General features: G+C 44.9%; 2 protein-coding genes and 3 non-coding genes across 5 annotated transcripts in view; all 5 read right to left on the reverse strand.

The window, feature by feature from the left end:
* The window catches only part of LOC149366402 (uncharacterized), a 32,764-nt gene extending 27,444 nt beyond the window's left edge, over window positions 1-5,320 (reverse strand). The window contains exon 1 of the mRNA XM_089550694.1: window positions 279-5,320. Coding sequence (XP_089406820.1) covers window positions 279-883 — 605 coding nt within the window. The 5' untranslated portion in view covers window positions 884-5,320. The remainder of the gene's footprint in view (window positions 1-278) is intronic.
* Window positions 5,321-12,785: 7,465 nt separating this feature from the next.
* LOC149366403 (uncharacterized) lies at window positions 12,786-19,691 on the reverse strand. Its single transcript, XM_089550564.1, has 2 exons — window positions 14,388-19,691; window positions 12,786-14,286 (listed from the first exon to the last, which is right to left on the reverse strand). Exons 1-2 carry the CDS (start codon window positions 14,442-14,444, stop codon window positions 13,693-13,695), a joined length of 651 nt encoding a protein of 216 aa, XP_089406690.1. The 5' UTR covers window positions 14,445-19,691; the 3' UTR covers window positions 12,786-13,692.
* Window positions 19,144-19,217, reverse strand: TRNAN-GUU (transfer RNA asparagine (anticodon GUU)). The gene has a single exon. It is a non-coding gene; the product is annotated as a tRNA-Asn (tRNA).
* Window positions 19,692-19,979: 288 nt separating the features above from the next.
* TRNAN-GUU (transfer RNA asparagine (anticodon GUU)) lies at window positions 19,980-20,053 on the reverse strand. Its single transcript has one exon. It is a non-coding gene; the product is annotated as a tRNA-Asn (tRNA).
* Window positions 20,054-20,260: 207 nt separating this feature from the next.
* Window positions 20,261-20,334, reverse strand: TRNAN-GUU (transfer RNA asparagine (anticodon GUU)). Its single transcript has one exon. It is a non-coding gene; the product is annotated as a tRNA-Asn (tRNA).
* Window positions 20,335-21,861: the final 1,527 nt, after the last annotated feature.

The following is a 21,861-nucleotide window of genomic DNA, read 5'->3' on the forward strand; positions in this document are numbered from 1 at the left end:
TGTACCTTGAAGGCAGGTAAATTCGCATTTTTTTTTCCAACATAGCAAATTAAGAGTCAGACAGGTTAGCTAGCAATAGTATTAACATATTGTTGGGAAAAGGTATCAAAACTTCAACGAACTGTGACATTTGAAGCATGTCCTGCTTTCATGTAGCTTGAAACTGTGCTTTCCTTTAAACGGCACTCTGCACAGCTCACACCGAAATGGTTTTTCTCTTATGGGATTGCATATGCTTTACAAGGCCTGATCTCTGTTTAAAGGCCATGGGGCAGAGCTGGCACTGGTATGGTCTCTCACCCGTGTGGATGCGAAGGTGTGTCACCAATGAGTTCTTTACAGCAAAGCTGCTCTCGCAGTGCTCACACTTGTATGGACGCTCACCCGTGTGAGTACGAAAGTGTACTACCAGGTTTTGCTTCAGAGCAAAGCTGCTCTCACAGTGGTCACACTTGTATGAACGCTCACCCGTGTGAGTATGAAGGTGTGCCACCAGGTGCTGCCTCAGAGCAAAGCTGCTCTCACAGTGGTCACACTTGTGTGGACGCTCACCCGTGTGAGTACAAAGGTGTCTCAACAGGTGTTGCCTCAGAGCAAAGCTCCTCTCACAGTGGTCACACTTGTATGGACGCTCACCCGTGTGAGTACGAAGGTGTCTCACCAGGCTCCGCCTCACAGCAAAGCTGCTCTCACAGTGGTCACACTTGTATGGACGCTCACCCGTGTGAGTACGAAGATGCTCTACGAGGGTGGCCTTGATAGCAAAGCTCTGCCCGCAGTGGTCGCACGGGAATGGACGGTCACACGTTTGGCTTTTCTTCATGAAACTCTGACTACAGTGCGAGGACTGGCGTAGCTGCTTACTGATGTCTTCCCCAGGCATCACACTGAGGTTTGGACCAGCTGTGACCAGGCCTGCGTCAAGAAAATCAGAGTATTTATAGCTTGTTGCAGCCTGTTTGGAGGGGCAGCCAGTAACCTATAAATGAAGAAGGCAATCTTACACAACATTTAGGCTAACATTTCATTTCAGGGTCAATGAGTTGTTCCTCAAAAAAAAAAAGTTTTTAAACCAGGTTTCCTGGTACTTATAAATTTGCATGGAGTTCGAGGGATAATGTCCTAGCTTTCAAACAATTACTTGGGATACTCTGCAGACAACTTAAAAATGAAAGCAACTTAGACAAAGTGCTCGTATAATGCCTGGCTTCTTGGAAGGCATCTAGCAAGTCTGTGTAAGTTTTTCAGAAATTAAAGAATATCTCTGAGCTCCGACTCGTGACACTGTACACTACTGATGAGTGCATTACTTTTGTCTATTAAAGCTTTAAAATTCATTACCCTGCATGTTGCACATAACCCTTGAGCAAACTGCTGGATGACCGATTACCTTTCACTAAATGTAGCGAAATGCTCAATACCTACATCTGAGCTGATCTGTCACGACCGAAAACAACATGGTAATCAGCGCATTCGCCTCTGCAGACTGCCCCATCTTGGGTATCATTTCACAGTAGGCACGTCTGGCAGCTACCACAATATATTGTACCAACAAAGCATGAACCTCTTCAGCTATTCTGCGAACACCATAAGCAAACAATTTTTTTCCTGTAGCCACAAAAAAAAACAGGGCTTCGTGACTAAAAATATCTGCAGGTTGATATTACCAAACCGAAATGCAGTGAATAAATAATTAAAACATACACAGCAGTTCTGAATGTTAAGATAGCAAAATAAACAAAAGCAATCAAGAAAACAAGACATCTATACTCAATCTAGCATAATCAGGCCCGGTGATAACAAAAAATAAATTCAGAACAGAAGCAGTCACATTGCAAACCACAAGGACAAAACCAACTCTGTCAGTAGTGTCACCAATGTAACATATAGCACTTAAATAAGCATTAATCATTAATATCAAGCTAAAATGAACCATTCTAGATAACATTAACCTAACAGCAAATAGAATCAGAAGCACAAGTAATGCAAGCTTCTGCAGACATCATTTAAAATAGTACAGATTAATATTCATCCCAGAATATCTGACAGTATAACAAAGTTATTACTACTGCTTTTCAGAGCTCAATTTATAAGGACGTTATATGTAGAAGAATGCAGAAAACAATAAGCCATAAAATCATGAGACATGGAAGCTCACAGGGCAGTAGAACCACAATGGAAACCGAGAGCTAAACTGGTGAGACTAGAGCACAAAAAGCAAGACGAAGTATGATGCACAAAAGGCACATCCATACAGACAGGCGCTTTTCTACTGCAGGTATTCTTTTTCTGTGTACTCTCTGCCTTGTGTACTCTGTTCAGAAAAAGCTACAGAGAACAATTGTACAGCAATGTGTAAGATAACAAGGTTTCTCTGCACTCATGCACGATGTCATACATAGAATGTTACACAATATCCACTGTTAATGATGCAATGATGGTTGGTTGGTTTATCAGGTTTGACGCCGCAAAGCAACTGAGGCTATGAAGGGCACCGTAGTGGATGGATTCCAGTAATTAAGACCACCTGGGGTTCGTTAACGTGCACTGATATCACAAAGTGCATGGGCCTCCTAACATTTTGCCTCGATCAAAATGTGACCACCTCGGCCAGAATCCAGTCCACATCTTTCATCGAGTGAGCAGCCGAGCAATGTAACCACTGAGACACCACAGCTTGTAGTTGCAATGATGGCTGTGGTCTAGGCACCCACAAGGCAGGGACTAATACGGCCCCTTTTCATGCACTATCGCCACAGTCTGAGATCACTGGCTATGCTGCTATTTGAGGTTATGAACATCAGACAGTTCATCCTAAAAATGCTCGAAGCCGTTTTTGGAAGATGGTTCTTTGGGCAGCTTGTGTACTCATTGGTTGCCGATAGTGGTTTCGATGCCTGCAAAATGAAACAGAGCAGAGAAGTTGATTAGAATAAGCACTGCAAGCTGCAAGTTGCACCATTTTGTTAAACAGACAGCCTGCTGACTTTCATCAACTTAATTTTTTCTGCAGCAATTGAGAGCTCCTTATCCGAATAAGCAAGTCTACGCTGTGGCTGTGCAATACGCAGCAGAAGCATCTGAATTCGTATATTTTCATATCGTAGTCTCGTTTTTTCATGGCAGACTGTGTCTAAAAACCCCCCATCAAGGACAGAATATACACTTATAGTAACTTCATGCAACTGTGGACCCGACTGCTGTGCCACCCAGGCAGCATGCAGTGGCAGTAATGAGTGTCACATTATATGAGATGCCCGAGTGTTATCAAAACTACAGTTGAAAACACTAAGGCAGTCTTAAAAATACTATAACTAAATTAATACTGCTCATATTGCCGCAAATCATACTGTGTTTGTTGATGTTCAAAACTGCCGGTACGCAGCTTGATCATTTTGTCTGAGATGCGACCGGACATATCTCGATTGATCACAGCCACGCAGAACCGCTTAAACATTTTTCCAGATTGTTGTTTCTTTTGGTTCCTTAGTTCAAATGTTCCTTGCAAAGCTTTAAATTGAGTGCGCACAAGAGCTGCAGCAATTCTGTTCGACAACCGCCAAGCAGGCTTGTTACTACACAGCCACCGAGACACTCAGTTCTTTGTGGGCACAGATCTGCGCAGTCAAGTGTCGTTTGGAAGCATTTTGCTGACTTCTTGATCATTGGACTGCTGTTAACACTACAAGACAGTATCTATGAATAGATACCAGCAACCACTTCTGCCAACAGCAGCGCTACACCACTGGCAGTAAGTGACAGCAGTCTGTCTTTTCGAAAATGTTCAAATAAATGACGAGAAAGCAAGGCTAAGCCATGCTATAAATGTTGACTAGTTTCAAGAGAAAAAGTAAAAACGTCCAAGCTTCTTCTAGAAAAAATAAAAATATAGCTACTTACTACTCAGAGTACTACTCTTAAAGATTAGCATACTGACCCAAGTGACTCAGGTTGGTCACAAACATTTTAAACTAGCAAAGAAGACACATACACATATTCACATAAATATTGCAAACAAGTAACAAAAAATGAATTGCAACACCACTATATCTTAAATCATGAAATATGGATGCCTTGCATGCCTGGATGAATGAAAATATAGAAATGCAGAGTTCACAAGACAACAGCTGCCACAGGTCAATTTTAATGAGACGGAGTTCAGGGCATCGTGTCACAGAAAAGCGAGCATCGTTGTCGGCATCACTGGTTGCAAGTAAAAAGTCCATGAGAAATCCCCAGAGAAGCAACCTCAGCCACAAAACCTTGTGACACTATCATAACCTGCCTACCGGATCGCGAGTTTTAATCAATGACTGGTCATGAGAAGCTGCTTGGGAATAGCAACCAGGGTCGCACAAGCCCCACCGGTGGCCACACCTGCCATAGCTGAGCTGTGTTGCATTGTTTAACGACTGCACCAGGAGAGGTATTGAGGGCTCCCAGTGGTTTATGAATGTAATGTAGAGCATCACCACATCCCATATATGGCCATTAACACATCAATGCTATCAGGTCATATACCCTTTAGGCGGATCTTAATTGTCTCCTCCAGCTTTAGTGCAAAACCATCTCTCCATACGTACCAACCCCTAGCAAGAACCTTGTCTTCTGCAGAAGAGGGTGTCGCGTCACATAGTTTACGTAACCTTGTGGCGTCATCACAACCTGCCTACCCGATTGTGAGTAAACTGACCACCACGTAGGTGGCAGTTATGATTTATGGGAGTTTAACGTCCCAAAGTGACTCAGACTATGAGAGATGCTGTAGTGAAGAGCTCCGGAAATTTCAACCACCTGGGGTTCCTTACCATGCACTGACTCCTACAGCAAACAGGCCTCTAGAATTTCGCCTCCACCAAAATTCAACCGCCACGGCCGGGATTGAACCTGCATCTTTCGGGCCAGTGGGCGAACGCGATAACCACTGAGCCACAGCGGCAGGTGGCAGTTAAATTAATGATGGGTCGCGAGAGGTTGATCAGGAAGAACAACATGGCTGCACAATCCCAAATGGTGGCTGTGATAGAAATAGCCACGTGCCAGTGGAGCGGCGCATCGCTTAAATGCTGCTCCATTGCACTAGTATCAGTATCAGGACCCACCAGTCTATGAATGTTAAGTAGACGATGACTGATTCTGCATATATGGGCAATAACCCAGTAAAGCTGTCGCGTCATACCCTTAAGGCACAGCTTAAGAGTCCCCTCTGATTGAAGAATGAACACATGCTTTTGCTCATCCACCCAGCTTAACTATGATAAACCACCACTACCACTTTAGTGTTGGACACGGAATATCCTGTAACAATGGGCATCTGGAGGGGGGGGGGGGGGGGGGGCAAGGGAGACTGGTGCCCCCCCGGGCCCTCCTGGAATGTCGCATATTTTTTATGCACTAGCAGAAAACAACTACACAGCCTGATTAGCACGCTTTGGTGGTTGAAACTTTTTGCATTTTCATTATTAAAGGTACGCTGAAGAGGAATCTGAACTCTTTTTTTTTGCCGCAGGAACTCGATCCACACATTCTGAGCATTCTTAGAAACTTCGACTTATTGCCCTGTGTAGCCGATTTCCCTAATTAAATCAAATTATCGTCCGGCTCCCGCCTTTATTTCTTTAATTCTCCCCGTACGGTAGGCGGAGTCGACCAACGTGTGGAGTGCCTTTCAGTCCGCTTCGTGGAGGCTTTGCTTTCCCTTTATTTTGTTTTTTAGGTTACCGTGAATAAATAGTTACATTCGCAGATAATATAGCCACAAAATAAGCCCGCAGAAATAAAAATACGCGCGGACTATTTGCTTCTACGGATTACGACGTATTACTCCGCTAATGGCAGAGTGGCAAGCCGCCACGGGACTGGGTGAATGGCACTCCACGCGTTGGCCGACTCCTATCATCGTACGGGGAGAATTCAAAGCATAAAGGCGGGAGCCAGACGTTAATTCGATTTAATTAGGGAAATCGGCCACACAGGGCAGTCATTCGAAGTTTCTAAGAATGCTCGGAACATGTAGGTCGATTTTGCGCGGCAAAAAGACGAGTTCAGATTCCTCTTCACTGCACCTTTAAGATTAATTCTTTGTTCATTAATAAAATCCAGTGCATATTCTCCAAGCCTAGATCTAATTTACTGTTTCTAATTTTTGTTTCATGTGGGTGGTTTCGACTTATAGTGCCTTTTTGGTGCTAATCTACCGCCTCCCCCATCCCTGGCCATTGGGTGCCCTCCCCTGCAAAAGTTCTGCAGACGCCCTTGCCCAGAGCACTGCAGCTTTTGCCATTTCTCCTTTACATTCATTTTCCCCAGAAAGTTGCAAGCAGCAATGTTATGCCATAAAGAAATACATGCATAAACAATACAACAATGACTGAAAGAAAGCTGCAGAAAGGCACATTCACCGCGAACGAGTAAGGCAGGGCACTTGCAAAATAATGGAATAGCTTGAATCTAACTTTCTGAAGCAGCCATATGGGTGCATTCTGGTGCATACTAATAAGTATTACTCTCTAACTGGAATATATTCCAGTTTCAGGGTTTGCCCTGAATACATTGGACTACGGTCAACAAATTTAGATCAAAGGATACATGGTTTTACAGGATACAAGCATCCACCTATGGGTCTCCTGACATTGGCAGCGGTTCCCCATGGAAGATTCTCCTGGCAATTAGCAGTCCTTGTCTTTTTAACGTGATTTATGACACCTGTGAGATGGAAAAAAGAAAGCAGCCCCAATGAAAATAATGTCCCAAAGCCACAATCAGCACTGCTAAGCATGCATTTAACAATAACAACATGAATGCCACGAGGACATGTCAAAGGGAAGATAAATAATGCAATGGAAGAGTGTCAAGAGTTTGTCCTTGTTCGGGGCAGACTATTAAAACGCTTAATTGTCCATTCTTGAATGATTCTATAACAACAGACTGCAGTGGTTTCTTTGCCACCAAAAAAAAAAATTAAAATTGATATGCTCTTTTTTTTTAACTTGTCGGCGCGATCAGTTGGCTACAAGTACAGCCATCTGTATCACCTACATCGGGCCCCAGAATAGACAGCAGCGCTTCACGCAAGGTGTCACAGTTTCTCGGGCGTCTAGGCGCGTATGAACCATACCTTTCATGGCTACAATAGTCCTCGAGGAAGCAAACACACCACGACAATCGGAGAATTGCACTCACTCAGCGATTAAAGGCAGAATGGACTGCATGAACCTCGGAACAAAGTAAATGGCACATCGACTGTAGTCACACACGCTAGAGCTGAAAGCAGCTACAAAAAGCTCTATCACGACTGTGTCAGCAAAACTGTCACATAAGAACACAGAGATCCATTCAATTTTTAGCGGCTAGCCAGTGCAAATCGCCATCTTAGCACTTGTCGCGTTTACTTGCCCGCGGGTGCACGCGATGAATTATCCACTTCGAATGGCAAAGTACTTCAACCTGCATCAAAGTTAACTGCTTTAACTCTGGTTACCCGAGTAGCTTTGACTGCGGTAAAATGATTTGCATCTGTGGCTAGACATTCTGCAACTGGTAAAAGCGCCAACGAATCGGAAACCCGCCAAGCACACGCAAAGACAAAGCACGATATCTATATCACATGCTGCGGCTTGAAATGCTTTGAGCCGCATGAAGCCAGAACAGCAGTATAATCACAAAAAAAGACGTATTTGAGGAGCACAAAATTGCAAACGCCTGAGTTTACGTGCCATATAACAGCACCTGGTCGCACTCGAAGTTGTTGCCATTGTTGATACTTATGGCGATGCAGCTTTCTTTTCTACGTCAAAACCTTGCCAGCATTTTGGCAATGTGGCTTGGCTTGGCTTAAGATGTTTAACGTCCCAAAGCGACTCAGGCTAAGAGAGACGCCGTAGTGGAGGGCTCCACAAATTTGGACCCGCCTGGGGTTCTTTAACGTGCCCTGACATGGCACAGAACTAGGGCCACTATTATCGCCTCCATCGAAATTCGACCGCCGCGGCCGGGCTCGAACCCGCGTCTTTCGGGTCAGCAGGCGAGCACCATAACCACTGAGCCACCGCGGCGGTCACTGAACATGTTAACCGTGTCTAATTTATTACCCGGCTTATCTAATGTATGATCCAACAGTGCTTTAGATGTGACCCAACCAGTAAATTGAAAACTGTCAGCCGGCTTGCAGCTTTCACGGGCCAAATAGGCGAACACGAGAAAAGAAAATATCAGCGCTGTGGATGGTTGCGTTCCTCATCTCAGTGCATGTGCGCGAAGGATTGATACCGGGGAAAGCGTCAAACTGCTTTTCGTACGGATCAGGCTGCGGAGTTTTTAGTTCCTCGTGATCAACCACATGCCGCTGTCACGTTGTCGCAAGCTTTTCTTACCTTTCTCTTACAATAAAACGGATCCGGTAGAGCTTGATATCATGAGCGTTTGGAGAATTAGTACGAAGGATCCGCTGTTGCTTGAAAGCGAAACGAGTATTTCTTGCTCTCGACTGCTGTCCAGCCACATAGCGGCTGTGTTATCTTTCTCTACCTTGTTGTCCTTGTTGTTTTTTTAGCGCTACTACTATGTCCTCTCAATCCAAACATGAACTAGTGGAGCTTTCTGCCTTAAATACCACAAATTTTTCATTCCCGAGTCATGAATACATGTCCGAATTGAGCTGCTACGCCATGTAGATTACAGAAATAATATGACATTATCTTGAATCATTATGGCAACTATTTCCCTCGTCGATAGTTTTCCCAATTTAGCTTTGCACTGGCAGCCGAGTTTTTGTTTTTCCTTCATGGCTGTGAGCATCAACAATGGAAACAAATTAGAGTGCATGCTCTAGTACTACGTGTGATCATGCGAGTGCTGCCATGGCAAGTAAACTCAGGCATTTGTAAATCTGTGCTCGACAGATCCATCCTTTTTTGTGTTTATGCTGCAGGTCTGGCTTCATGCGACTCATTGCATGCATGTCAAGCTGCAGCAATGTGTCATAATGAAATCTTGCTTTGCCTTTGCTTAGCGGGTTTGACCCGTTCACGCTTTTACCAATTGGAGCAAGCTCCGCAGATGTCAAGCCACAGATGCAAATCATTTAGCCGCAGCCGAGGCTATGTATCCGGGTAGCCACACAGTTAAGCAGCTAACGTTCATGCAGGATTGAGGTACTTTCCATTCGATGCCAGCCAAACTCTCTTTGTTCTGTGACTCTAGCTGACACAATCATGAGTGGGCTTTCCGTAACTGCTTGCAGCTCTAGCGGGCATGGCTACAGGTATTGGATGTGCCATTTACTTTGTTCTGAGGTTTATGCCCTCCATATATTCTGTTTTTATAATCGCAAAACGATTCACTGATTGTCCTGGTGTTTGCTTTCCTGAGGTGATTCGCAAAATTATGTACATCAATATTACCAAATACTGTATGTAGCAGCAACAAGAAATACTCGTTTCACCTTAAAGCAACATCGAATTCTCTGTACTATAATTGCTGCTAAACTCAGGAAGAACAATTTTCCAAACGCTCATGGTATTGAGCTCTACCAGATTCGTTTCAGTGGAAGAGAACTAAGGCAAGTAAAGTTTGCGAGCACGTGACAGCGACACGTTCATCAGGAGGAACTAAAAACTCCACAGCCTGATCCGTGAGCACAACAATACCTGACACTTTCCCTAGTATCAATCCTTCGTTCTTCGTGCACAAATACTGCAAGTTGAAGAACGCACTGTAGGCCACCGGTGAAGGCGCCGTAGGGAAAATTTGGCCTGTGAAATCTGCAAGATGGCTGCCAGTTTCCATTGAACTGCTTTGGTCAGAACAGTCACAGCTAAAGCGGTGTTGGATCATACATTACACAAAAGCTGGGCAATAATTTACATGTTGAGTGAGCACACTGGAAAATGCTCGGATCATGGCTGGGATGCTCGCATGGTTAACACAGAAAAGAAAGCTGCATCGTGGTGCACATCAACAAAAGAAGAAAGCATTCGGAGCATGAGAGCAGTGCTGTCATTGCAAACCACGACAGCATACTCAAGCATTTGCAAATTAGTGCTCGACAGATCCGTCTTTATGCCGTAGTGAAAGGCTCCGGAAATTTCGACCACCTAGTCGCACAGAAATCGGGTCTCTAGAATTTCGCTTCCATTGAAATTTTACTGCTGCGGCTGGGGTCCAACCATCGTCTTTCGGGTCTGCAGCCGAGCACCACAACCACTGAGCCACCACGGCGGACCTAACATCCCCTGTGTACCGGTGTGTCTAATCACCATTTTACTCTTTTTCAACCATAAAGAACACGTGGATTCCAAACTAAATTAGAAACGCCACCTAAATAATCCTGCAACCCCACAGAGGTGTATGATTTCAGCATTCTGCATGCAATGTGTTGACAATGTGTTGTAATACTTCACTGGAATACTCCGGTAGTGCAGAGCTTTGTTTTCATGTCACATGAGGTTCGGTATAAAGACTCACTTTCATGCACACACACACACTTCATAAAAAACATGGTTGTTTTTTCTCAGGCTTTCTAATTCATTATGTTTCAGCGACAATAATCATGCACCATTAATTAAAAAAAAAACAGACATTCAGTCACTCTTGCCTTTTTTCGTGAGCACTGCGAGCACGCACGAACTCGCGCGCGCGCGCAGACACAGACACATATATAATGGTAATTAAAACACGTTTAAAGGTTTTGCTGTTCACAATGCAGCCATCCCCATTAGTGATGAACCAACTTGCCCAACGTGGAGGCTAATGAAGAGGGTACAGCTTAAGTTAAGGACAACGCACCGAGCTATGGAAACAAAAATGATGGGTGTAACGTTAAGAGACCAGATATGGGCAGATTGGCTGAGAGAACAAACGCGGGCTAATGACATCCTAGTCGAAATCAAGAGGAAGAAATGGGCTTGAGCAGGGCATGTAATGCAAAGGCAAGATAACCGCAGGTCCTTAAGGGTAACGGAGAGGATTCCAAGAGAAAACAACCGTAGCAGGGGGCGGCAGAAAGTTTGCGGGGATACAGTGGCCGCAACTGGCAAAGGACCGGGTTAATTGGAGAGACGTGCCTCGTGGTGGGCGTAGTCAGGCTGATCACGATGATGAATTTGCCTAGGCTACATCCCTGCTGCTTCAGCAAACTTCTTCTACAAGAATCTCTCTGTTACCTGGCTCTCTGGCCCAAGCACAACTGTGAGGACTCTGTGAGATTGCAGGTCTTATTTTAAACAAACACAAAAGTACAAACAATAAACGAGGCGGCTTTTATCGGAAAGGAAACCAATTTCAGTATGAGAGCGAAGAAAAGGAAAAGGAACAAGAGAGCAACGCAACAACACACGGGAAAAACACACGGGGGAACAGAACAAAGCGCTTACGAAAAATGCAGAAAAAAAGAGTCAAAGAGGAAAGTCACACTACTTGTCTTATTCGAGCAACGAGCGGAGAGGACTGGCTGGGTGTCGGGCAGTCAAGGAGTCTCTTGGCGTTCCAACGTCGATGCAATGCTACCGCAGCGTCAGCGTTCGTGGGCTCCCAGCACGGTTCCCAGGTCTGGTATCCCGGAAAAGTCACGTAGGCGCCAGAGGCGGCCTGAGTGGAGCAGCTGACGGATGGACGGAGAAGAGTGGCGCCTGGGCCTGGTGGTTGAGGCTCTCGACGATGGATGTCCAGGTCTGGTGGCCCGGACGTCTGCGGCTAAGGCCCAAGCCCAGAACTCGGGGAGCCAGCAGAACTCGTCCACGTCCGTCGCCCACCGCGCTCTTCTCTTCTCTGCCCCGTAATCCTCTTCGACCTCTCCCGGCGTACCCCTCCGCACGCGCTCCTCGTGCTTTGTCTTCTTCTCCTCACGAACGCCGCTGGGTGGCGCTATCTCCTTACAACAACTAAGCCATCAGCAGCATCATCCTCACTACTGTCAAGACGTCTCAACCTCTCGTCTTACACTTCTGCACAACGAGGATAAGTGAGCACACTTGTTCTTTGAAACGATCAACAGGTAGCCATTTGGTCATTCACTGTTGCCAAATACTGAAAAGGCCGCCGCGGTGGCTCAGTGGCTATGGTGCTCGGCTACTGACCCGAAAGACGTGGGTTCGATCCCGGCCGCGGCGGCTGGAATTTGGAGGAGAAATTCTAGAGGCCCGTGTACTGTGCGATGTCAGTGCACGTTAAAGAACCCCAGGTGGTCGAAATTTCCGGAGCCCTCCACTACGGCGTCTCTCATAGCCTTAGTCGCTTTGGGACGTTAAACCCCATAAACCAAACCAAACCATTCCTTGCCAAGACGAAGACGCCAAATGTGCAGACGTGTGCACACAAATTATTTTAAGTGTTCGCGATCAATAAAGAAGGAAATGCTTACATTCACATTCCATTCATAACACAGAGAAAAAAGGAAAACAGGTCTCTTGGAGGGTTGGTCAAATATTTAGGGGAATCCCCGAAGGCGGAGACTGCTTGTTTTTGTTTAGGTTTTTTGACCCGTTGACCACGTATACGCTCTCCATCTAAGCACGGGCTAATTCATGATTTGTATTTCTTTTTAGTTCTTCTGTGTATTCTAGCACCATATTTTTTAGCCTATAAATTTGAACACACAATAAATAGACCAATCGGTCGTTAGTCAGCGCATGTTCGTGCCATGTCCGTAATATACTTTCACTGCCACCATGTGTAAAGGAAGCAGCATTGTCAAGCTGCCCAAAGCATAAGCTTTCTGTGGGTACTCCATCCTTGTACTTTGAATGGATGACAAGAAAATTTTATTGATTTGGTCACAAATCCTGGAAATCGTTGAAGCACGCAATTACACTGATAAAGCACTCTCAAGCAGGAAGTAAACCAATAATAACCATAGTATATCATCACGAAGCTGGGCTTTGCTTCCGTGCTCTTGTATCACAATGATAGAGTTACAATGCAAGCATGGAAAGAACAATAAGACAGCATGCTTCTGTGGTGGTATGACACTCAGAAAAGAACACAGAACTTCTCGGACATTACAATGTCAGTCTGTTAGCCAGCGCCAAACATTTTAGTACAAAACATAGGCACATTGTAACAACACGGAGACCTTGTTTTCGTCTCCTTCAAAAGCTTTTTTTTTATTAAGGCCTAAGAAATTATGTCAGTATTCCATACCGCAGCACAAATTTTAGACTTGCTGCTAAAAACCTCATTCCAGAAAGTGATTCACGTTACTGCTTTAAACATTTGTCTGAAAGAAATGGCAAAGTTGAACAGATCAGGGGACACAGAAATGAATGCACTGATAAAAATGAGAAATAGAAAGGGTGTGAGAAATTATTATTGTGACGCACCTGAAAAAACAACCAGGTTTTATGAACCATTTTTACCTATTGGCTATTTTTTCAGAGTTAAAAAAAGTCCTGCTCAAAAGAATATATCATCTTCTTGAACTGCAACCAGAATTTATGCACGTCATTCAACACACTGAAACTAGTAAAATGATGACATCTGCACGTGCCACAATTCAAGTCCCGTTCATGACAGCAGCAGTTTGCTTAGTTCAGGTTTCTTATAGAGGAGGGAAAGCAACCGAAGAATTGCCGCATGCCGATCCACTTTAAAATCATGTAAATTTGCACATTTTATCCTAACCTGATCCATTAAAATGTGAGGCTGGTTAGCCAGCAATTATTTCGGTATCTCAAGTTGGGAAAACGCATCAAAACTTTAAGGAACTGTGGTTTTTGAAGCGTGTTGACTTTTTTCATGGCGTTTTAAATGGCGTTTTTCTTTGAACGCTGATGTGCAGAACTGACAGTGATATGGTTTCTCACTCTTATGGGCGCGCACATGCCTTGCAAGGTTTGAACTGTTTGTAAAGGCCATGGGGCAGAGCTGGCACTCGAATGGTTTCTCGCCCGTGTGGGTGCGAACGTGCGTCACCAGAGTTCCTCTTTCGGCAAAGCTGTTCCCACAGTGGTCACACTTGTATGGACGCTCACCAGTGTGGGTGCGAATGTGATGCATCAGAGTGGTCTTGAAAGCAAAGGTGCTCTCACAGTAGTCACACTTGAATGGACGCTCACCCGTGTGGGTGCGAAAGTGTGCCACCAGGGTGGTCTTGAAAGCAAAACTGAGCCCGCAGTGGTCACACTTGTATGGGCGCTCACCCGTGTGGGAACGAAGGTGTACAGTCAGGTTCCTTCGTCGAACAAAGCTGCTTTCACAATGGTCACACTTGTACGGACGCTCGCCCGTGTGATTACGAAGATGCTCCACGAGGGTGGCCTTGATAGCAAAGCTCTTCCCGCAGTGGTCACACTGGAAGGGATGGTCACACGTTTTGGTGAGAAGGTGCGACTCTTGGGGGCTTTTCTTCATAAAACTCCGACTACAGTAGGACGACTGGTGCAACTGCTTACTGGTGGTTTCGCCAGGCGAGACTCTGAGGTTGGAATCAGCTGTGACCAGGCCTGCATCAAGAAAATTAGAATATTTACAGCGTGTTACAGCCTGTTTGGAGGGGCAGCCAGTAACCTGTAAATGAAGAAGGCAATCTTACACAACATTTAGGCTAATAGTTCCATTCAGCGTCAATGACTTGTTCATCAAAAAAAAAAGTTGAAACCAAATTTTCTGGTACTTATAAGTTAGCATGGAGTTGGAGGGATAATGTCTTAGCTTTTGAACAATTACTCGGCATACTCTGCAGCCAGGTTAAGAGTCAGAGCTACTTAGAAAAACTGCTCGTATAATGCCTGGCTTCTGGGATGGATCTTGCAAGTCTGTGCTAGTTTTTCACGAATTACAGAATGTGTGAGCTTTCATTCGTAACACAGTACACTGTTCATAAGTGCCTTCCTTTTATCTATTAAAGCTTCAAAGTTAATTACCCTGCATGTTGCAAGAATACCTTGAGCAAACTGCAGGAGAAAAACTGCTGGACGAGTGATTCCCTTTCACCAAATGTAGCCAAATCCTCAATATATATATCTCAGCTGACCTGTCACGACTGAAAACAACATAGTAATAGCACATTCGCCTCTGCACACCGCACTATTTCGGGTATGATTTCATAGCGTGCACGTCTGGCAGCTGCAATGATAAGTTTATTGTACCAACAAAGCACGAACCCCCTCAGCTGTTCTGCGAACATCATAAGCAAACAATTTTCTTTCTGTAGCCTCAAAAAAAAAACAAGGCTTCGTGACAAAAAATATCTGCAGGTTGATATTCATATGAATTGATATGAATATGATATTCATATGAATATGTATTCGCCCCTCCTGCTTGGGCCTACTGTAGGCCTGCAGTATGTTCTAAATAAATAAATAAATAACTAAATCATACACAGCAGTTCTGAATGTTAAGACAGCAAAATAAAAAAAGCAATTAAGAAAACGAAACATCTATACTCAATCTAGCATAATCAGGTCCAGTGATCACAAAAATAAATTCAGAACAGAAGCAGTCACATCGCAAACCACAAGGACAAAACCAACTCTGCCAGCAGTGTAACCAATGTAATCCAAAGTTCTAAAATAAGCATGAATCATTAATATAAACCAAAATGCATCAGACTAGATAATATTTTCCAACACCAAATGGAATCAGAAGCACGCACTACAAGCTCCTATAGGGATGAGGTAAAACACTGCAGAGTAAAATTCACCTGAAAACTTCTGACAGCATAACAAAAAGTCAATACTACTGCTTTTCAGAGCTCAATTTATAAGGACGTTGTATGCAGAAGAATACGGAAAACAATAAGCCATAAAACCATGAGACATGGAAGCTCACACGGCGGTAGAACCACAATGGAAACTGAGAGTTAAACTGGTGAGACTAGAGCACAAAAAGCAAGACCAAGCATGATTCACAAGACACATGCACACCAAGAGAGGCACTTTTTCTACTGCAGGTGTTTTTTTTTGCGTACTCTCTAGTTTGTGTACTGTGTTCAGAAAAAGCTACACAGAACAAAGAACATAGAGAAGTGCATTTGTACAGCAATGTGTAAGATAACAAGGTTTTCTCGGCACTCACGCACGATGTCATACACAGAATGTTTCACAATATAAACTGTTAATGATGCAACAATGGTTGGTTGGCTTATCAGGCTTGCCGTCGCAAAGCAACTGAGGATATGAGGGGCATCGTAGTGGAGGGGTTCCAGAAATTAAGACCACCTGGGGTTCGTTAACGTGCACTGACATCACAATGTACATGGGCCTCCCAACATTTCACCTCCATGAAAATGCGACCACCTCGGCCGGGATCAAACGCACATCTTTCGAGTGAGCAGCCGAGCAACGTAACCACTGAAACACCTTGGCTCGTTGCGATGATGGTTGCGTTCTAGGCATTAAGAAGGCAGGGGCCCATTTTCATGCTCTACCACCACAGTCTTAGATCACTGGCTATGCTGCTATTTCACGTTATGAACATCAGGCAGTTCATCCTGAAAATGCTGGAAGCACTGTTTTTGAAGATGGTTCTTTGGGCAGCTTGTGTACTCATTGGTTGCCAATGTTGGTTTTGATGCCTGCAAAATGAAACAGAGCAGAGAAGTTGATTAGAATAAGCACTGCAACCTGCAGTATTTTGTTAAAGAGATAGCCTGCTGACTTTCATCAACTTATTCTTTTCTGCAGCAATTGAGAGCTCCTTGTCCAAATAAGCAAATCTACACGGTGGCTCTGTGATACGCAGCAGAAGCATTTGAAATCGAAAATTTTCATATCATAGTCTCGTTTTCTCATGGCAGACTATATCTAAAACCTCAACATCGAGGACTGAATATACACGTATAGTATGTAACTCTGCAGACCCAACTCTTGAAACACAATCTTGAAACACAATCATCTGAAAATTTGAATTGCCTGTTCTGGAATTATGTCCGAATATCAGTATAGTGCTACAGGGTGCATGCTGGTTTACAGCCATGAAATTCAAGGATTTTCAAGGACTTCCAAGGACCCCCGACATTTTCTTTCAAGGACTTAGCAACACAGCATTTTATTAAAGAAACATTTCTTACATCTCACGTATCTAGCATTTATTACACAACAGACTTTTAACGTCAAAAATAGACCTCTCTAGTGCCGTTTGCCAGTAAAGAGATGCTAGTAAGGGCGGTAACTGCGATACCAACAAATTTCTGTCGTTTCTACCCGCAGCTGCACCTCACATCTGTCCTGCGTCTGCAAGCTTCGCTGTTGAAAGCGTTGTGAACTTGACCACATCTTTATTTTATTATAAGCTGATGGATCTGACATCTAGCCGTACCAAAAGCAGACCTTTCATTCAGCTCTGGCCACTTTAGACGCACTGTCAGCTGCGGTTTCGGTGCGAAACAGGCTAGGCCTAGCAACGACTACGGCGGCCAAGCAGCAGCGTAGTCCGCCCCCAGACGTGCCTGCGCACGGCATCATTTCGAAAACATTGGCACCTGAGCCAGCATGCTCAGTATTTGCTCGAAATCATTCTAATAACAAAGCTGTTTCAACTTTTCTGGCGCGAACTTTATGTATGTACAGCGGGCCAAGCGGTGCTCGATCCCTGTTGCCTGTATGAAGGAAAATTTCCTGCATGGCGGCATAGCTGTGGGCAACGCTGAAGCTCCTATAACTTCACTTTTTCATGGTGGACAGAAAATTTTACAGAATGGCTTTAGGTGAATCCTGTGTTGCGTTAGTGTTCCTGTATATTATCTCTGTGGGAGCATATACAGGAACACTACGTTGCGTTAGCAGAGCGACGCACACATGCTTGCTGTGTGCCGGTGAACTGCTTGCGTCGCAACTGCATTGACTCCCTTTGCTTACGGCACGCCAGGTTCCATGCCCAAACCGCGTTCGCACTGTGTCTCTTTTTGCTTCGCACCCAAACCTTGCTCTTGGGGCAGGTTACGGAGTGACGGAAGCCATGTGCAGCGTCGGGCGGAGACAGTGGGGCTTCGTCTGCGTTTATGCAGAGCTCTTGCCAAAGGGACGGTGATCAAAGCTGCAGAGGTGTTCTGGTGCAGTCGCCTCCAACAAGATAATTTGTGAAAAAAGAAAACTTAAAAGATACTGGCGTTTTCCACGGCCGTCTCCCTCATCACACCAGAATTCAAGGGTTTTCAAGGACCCCACAAAAATTCCCTGACTCTCAAGGCCCTTGAAAACACTTCTTCCAAATTCAAGGGTTTTCAAGGTTTTCAAGGACCCGCATGGACCCTGGTGCTAACTCTGGGACAAAAGGTTGTGAGCAAGGCACGCTTCCTTATAAGGCTGGCTTAGCAATGCCTATTAGATTCTTATGAAATATGCAAAATTTTGGCTCTCTAGGTGTGACGATTCTCAAGAAAAATGTAGGGCATATACATCCCACTGCCCTGTGAAAACACCTGAAAAAGTGGGTCTTATGTGTCCCACTGACCACTGAAAGACAGCGGCTTCATGAAAAAAAAAGGGTTCAGGGTTTATGGGGTTTAACGTCCCAAAGCGACTAAGGCTATGAGAGACGCCGTAGTGGAGGGCTCCGGAAATTTCGACCACCTGGGGTTCTTTAACGCGCACTGACATCGCACAGTACATGGGCTTCTAGAATTTCTCCTCCAAAGAAATTCTAGCCGCCGCGGCCAGGATCAAACCCACGTCTTTTGGGTCAGCAGCCGAGCACCATAGCCACTGAGCCACCGCGGCGGCGGCAAGTTTATAGTAGGGCGAGAGCGAATTGATCGATAACTCGAAGTGGGAACAGTGTTGGTCAAATGTTTAGGGGAATCCCCCAAGGTAGAGTAGATTTGTAATAAGGGAGTAATTACTCATTGACATCCACCCGAGCGCAGCCATACGGCTACAAAGGAAAGCTATACAGCTTTCTCAGAAACTTCGTAGTTAAAGAAAAATTCGTCCTGGTCCGGGGTTCAAACCCGGGACCACCGCTTCACCGGAGCAGTGGCTCTACCAACTGAGCTAACCGGGACGGCAAGCTTATGGTAGGGCGAGACCGAATTGATCAATAACTCGAAGTGGGAACAGTGTTGGTCAAATGTTTAGGGGAATCCACCAAGGTGGAGTAGATTTGTAATAAGGGAGTAATTACTCATTGACATCAACCCGTGCGCAGCCATACGGCTACAAAGGAAAGCTATACAGCTTTCTCAGAAACTTCATAGTTAAAGAAAAATTCGTCCTGGTCCGGGGTTCGAACCCGGGACCACTGCTTCAACGAAGCAGTCGCTCTACCAACTGAGCTAACTGGGACGGCAAGCTTATGGTAGGGCGAGAGCGAATTGATCAATAACTCGAAGTGGGAACAGTGTTGGTCAAATGTTTAGGGGAATCCACCAAGGTGGAGTAGATTTGTAATAAGGGAGTAATTACTCATTGACATCAACCCGTGCGCAGCCATATGGCTACAAAGGAAAGCAATACAGCTTTCTCAGAAACTTCATAGTTAAAGAAAAATTCGTCCTGGTCCGGGGTTCGAACCCGTGACCACTGCTTCAACGGAGGAGTCGCTCTACCAACTGAGCTAACCGGGACGGCAAGCTTATGGTAGGGCGAGAGCGAATTGATCAATAACTCGAAGTGGGAACAGTGTTGGTCAAATGTTTAGGGGAATCCACCAAGGTGGAGTAGATTTGTAATAAGGGAGTAATTACTCATTGACATCAACCCGTGCGCAGCCATACGGCTACAAAGGAAAGCTATACAGCTTTCTCAGAAACTTCATAGTTAAAGAAAAATTCGTCCTGGTCCGATCCCGTGACCACTGCTTCAACGGAGCAGTCGCTCTACCAACTGAGCTAACCGGGACGGCAAGCTTATGGTAGGGCGAGAGCGAATTGATCAATAACTCGAAGTGGGAACAGTGTTGTTCAAATGTTTAGGGGAATCCACCAAGGTGGAGTAGATTTGTAATAAGGGAGTAATTACTCATTGACATCAACCCGTGCGCAGCCATACGGCTACAAAGGAAAGCTATACAGCTTTCTCAGAAACTTCATAGTTAAAGAAAAATTCGTCCTGGTCCGGGGTTCGAACCCGTGACCACTGCTTCAACGGAGCAGTCGCTCTACCAACTGAGCTAACCGGGACGGCAAGCTTATGGTAGGGCGAGAGCGAATTGATCAATAACTCGAAGTGGGAACAGTGTTGGTCAAATGTTTAGGGGAATCCACCAAGGTGGAGTAGATTTGTAATAAGGGAGTAATTACTCATTGACATCAACCCGTGCGCAGCCATACGGCTACAAAGGAAAGCTATACAGCTTTCTCAGAAACTTCATAGTTAAAGAAAAATTCGTCCTGGTCCGGGGTTCGAACCCGTGACCACTGCTTCAACGGAGCAGTCGCTCTACCAACTGAGCTAACCGGGACGGCAAGCTTATGGTAGGGCGAGAGCGAATTGATCAATAACTCGAAGTGGGAACAGTGTTGGTCAAATGTTTAGGGGAATCCACCAAGGTGGAGTAGATTTGTAATAAGGGAGTAATTACTCATTGACATCCACCCGAGCGCAGCCATATGGCTAGAACAGCAGTGCGACATCGCTGGCAGTAAGTGGCGGCAGTCTGTCTTTTTGAAAATATTAGAAGAAATGACGAAGATGTAACATTATCACTACCGCTCAATATGGGTTTCGTAAAAATAGATCGACTGAGTTAGCTCTCCTTGCTCAGAAAGAATTCATACTAAAACATTTTGAAGCCAAAAACATGGTACTTGGTTTATTTTTAGATTTTTCAAAGGCGTTTGACCTTGATAATCACTCTGTGCTGCTTAAAAAATTAGACCACTACGGTATTAGTGGCATAGCCCATATGCTGATTTCCTCATACTTGCGACATAGATCTCAGTTTGTTAGTATTGCCGGTGAATGCTCCCAGTTGAAAGCGGTAGCTTCTGGCGTTCCGCAAGGGAGCATTTTGGGTCCGTTTCTTTTTGTTCTTTATATTAATGATATTGTTCGCATCGATAGCACTGCTAAGTACATAATTTATGCAGATGACACTGTAGCGCCCGGCGACGCTATAAAGCGCCGGCGCTGAGATCGGCGTTCCCGCGCTAGAGGAAAATAAAGATGAACAGCGCGTGCTGGGCGCGCACGCCCGGCACGGGCAGTCCGGAACTAGAAGCCTGCCACGCTGGTCGTCTCTGTCTGGCGCTCCGCTGCGACCCCGCAAAATCCTCAACAGTGGTGACCCGGACGTCTGTTTTTTTCGGGTACTTCAATGGCTGATCTCGCAAATCGAGCTAATAAAACCTTAAAAGAAATAAATACTTGGACTGCTGATAATCACTTAAGAATTAACGTTAGTAAAACTGCAGCCGTCATATTCTACCCACGCCACAAACACTTTGAACTTCCTCTAATTGAACTAAACAATACCAGAATAGAATTTGTGCAGTCTGTGAAAACTGGGCGTTTACTTTGCAGCAGATATGTCGTGGAATGACCATATTAATTACCTCGTTCAGAAACTTTCCAGAACAGTTGGTATCATGCGCCGCCATTGCTTTAATTTTCCTACGTCAGTCAACATGTTACTTTATCACTCTTTGTTCTCTTCCATAGCCAGCTACGGATGTATGGTGTGGGCAACAACAACAGCTGAAAATATTAACAAACTCACTGTCTTACAAAAACGTATTATACGCATTGCATGTAAAGTGCCGTATTTCTTCCACACTGCGAGCCTTTTCCACCGACACAACGTCATTCCAATGAAATCCATGTATAACTATAGGCTGTGCTACAAATATAAATTCGCCATAATGAAAAATGATGACTTCTTACTTACACTTGCTAGGTTAGAGCAAAGCAGAACTGTGTATGATACCCGCGCAGCAGAACCTTGGAATGTTAAGAAATGCCGCACAAACTATGGCAAACAAATGTTGCA

Source organism: Amblyomma mixtum, chromosome 1 (genome assembly GCF_055824585.1).
Source record: "Amblyomma mixtum isolate Tamu chromosome 1, ASM5582458v1, whole genome shotgun sequence".
Taxonomy (NCBI): domain Eukaryota; kingdom Metazoa; phylum Arthropoda; class Arachnida; order Ixodida; family Ixodidae; genus Amblyomma; species Amblyomma mixtum.

What these genes read in the sequence shown, in the direction of transcription:
- LOC149366403 (XM_089550564.1), bottom strand. Translation starts at nt 14,444, where the DNA reads ATGCAGGCCTGGTCACAGCTGATTCCAACCTCAGAGTCTCGCCTGGCG. An exon ending in CTCGCCTGGCGAAACCACCA is followed by an intron (nt 14,287 to 14,387) that starts GTAAGCAGTTGC and finishes CATCCCTTCCAG; the next exon opens with TGTGACCACTGCGGGAAGAG.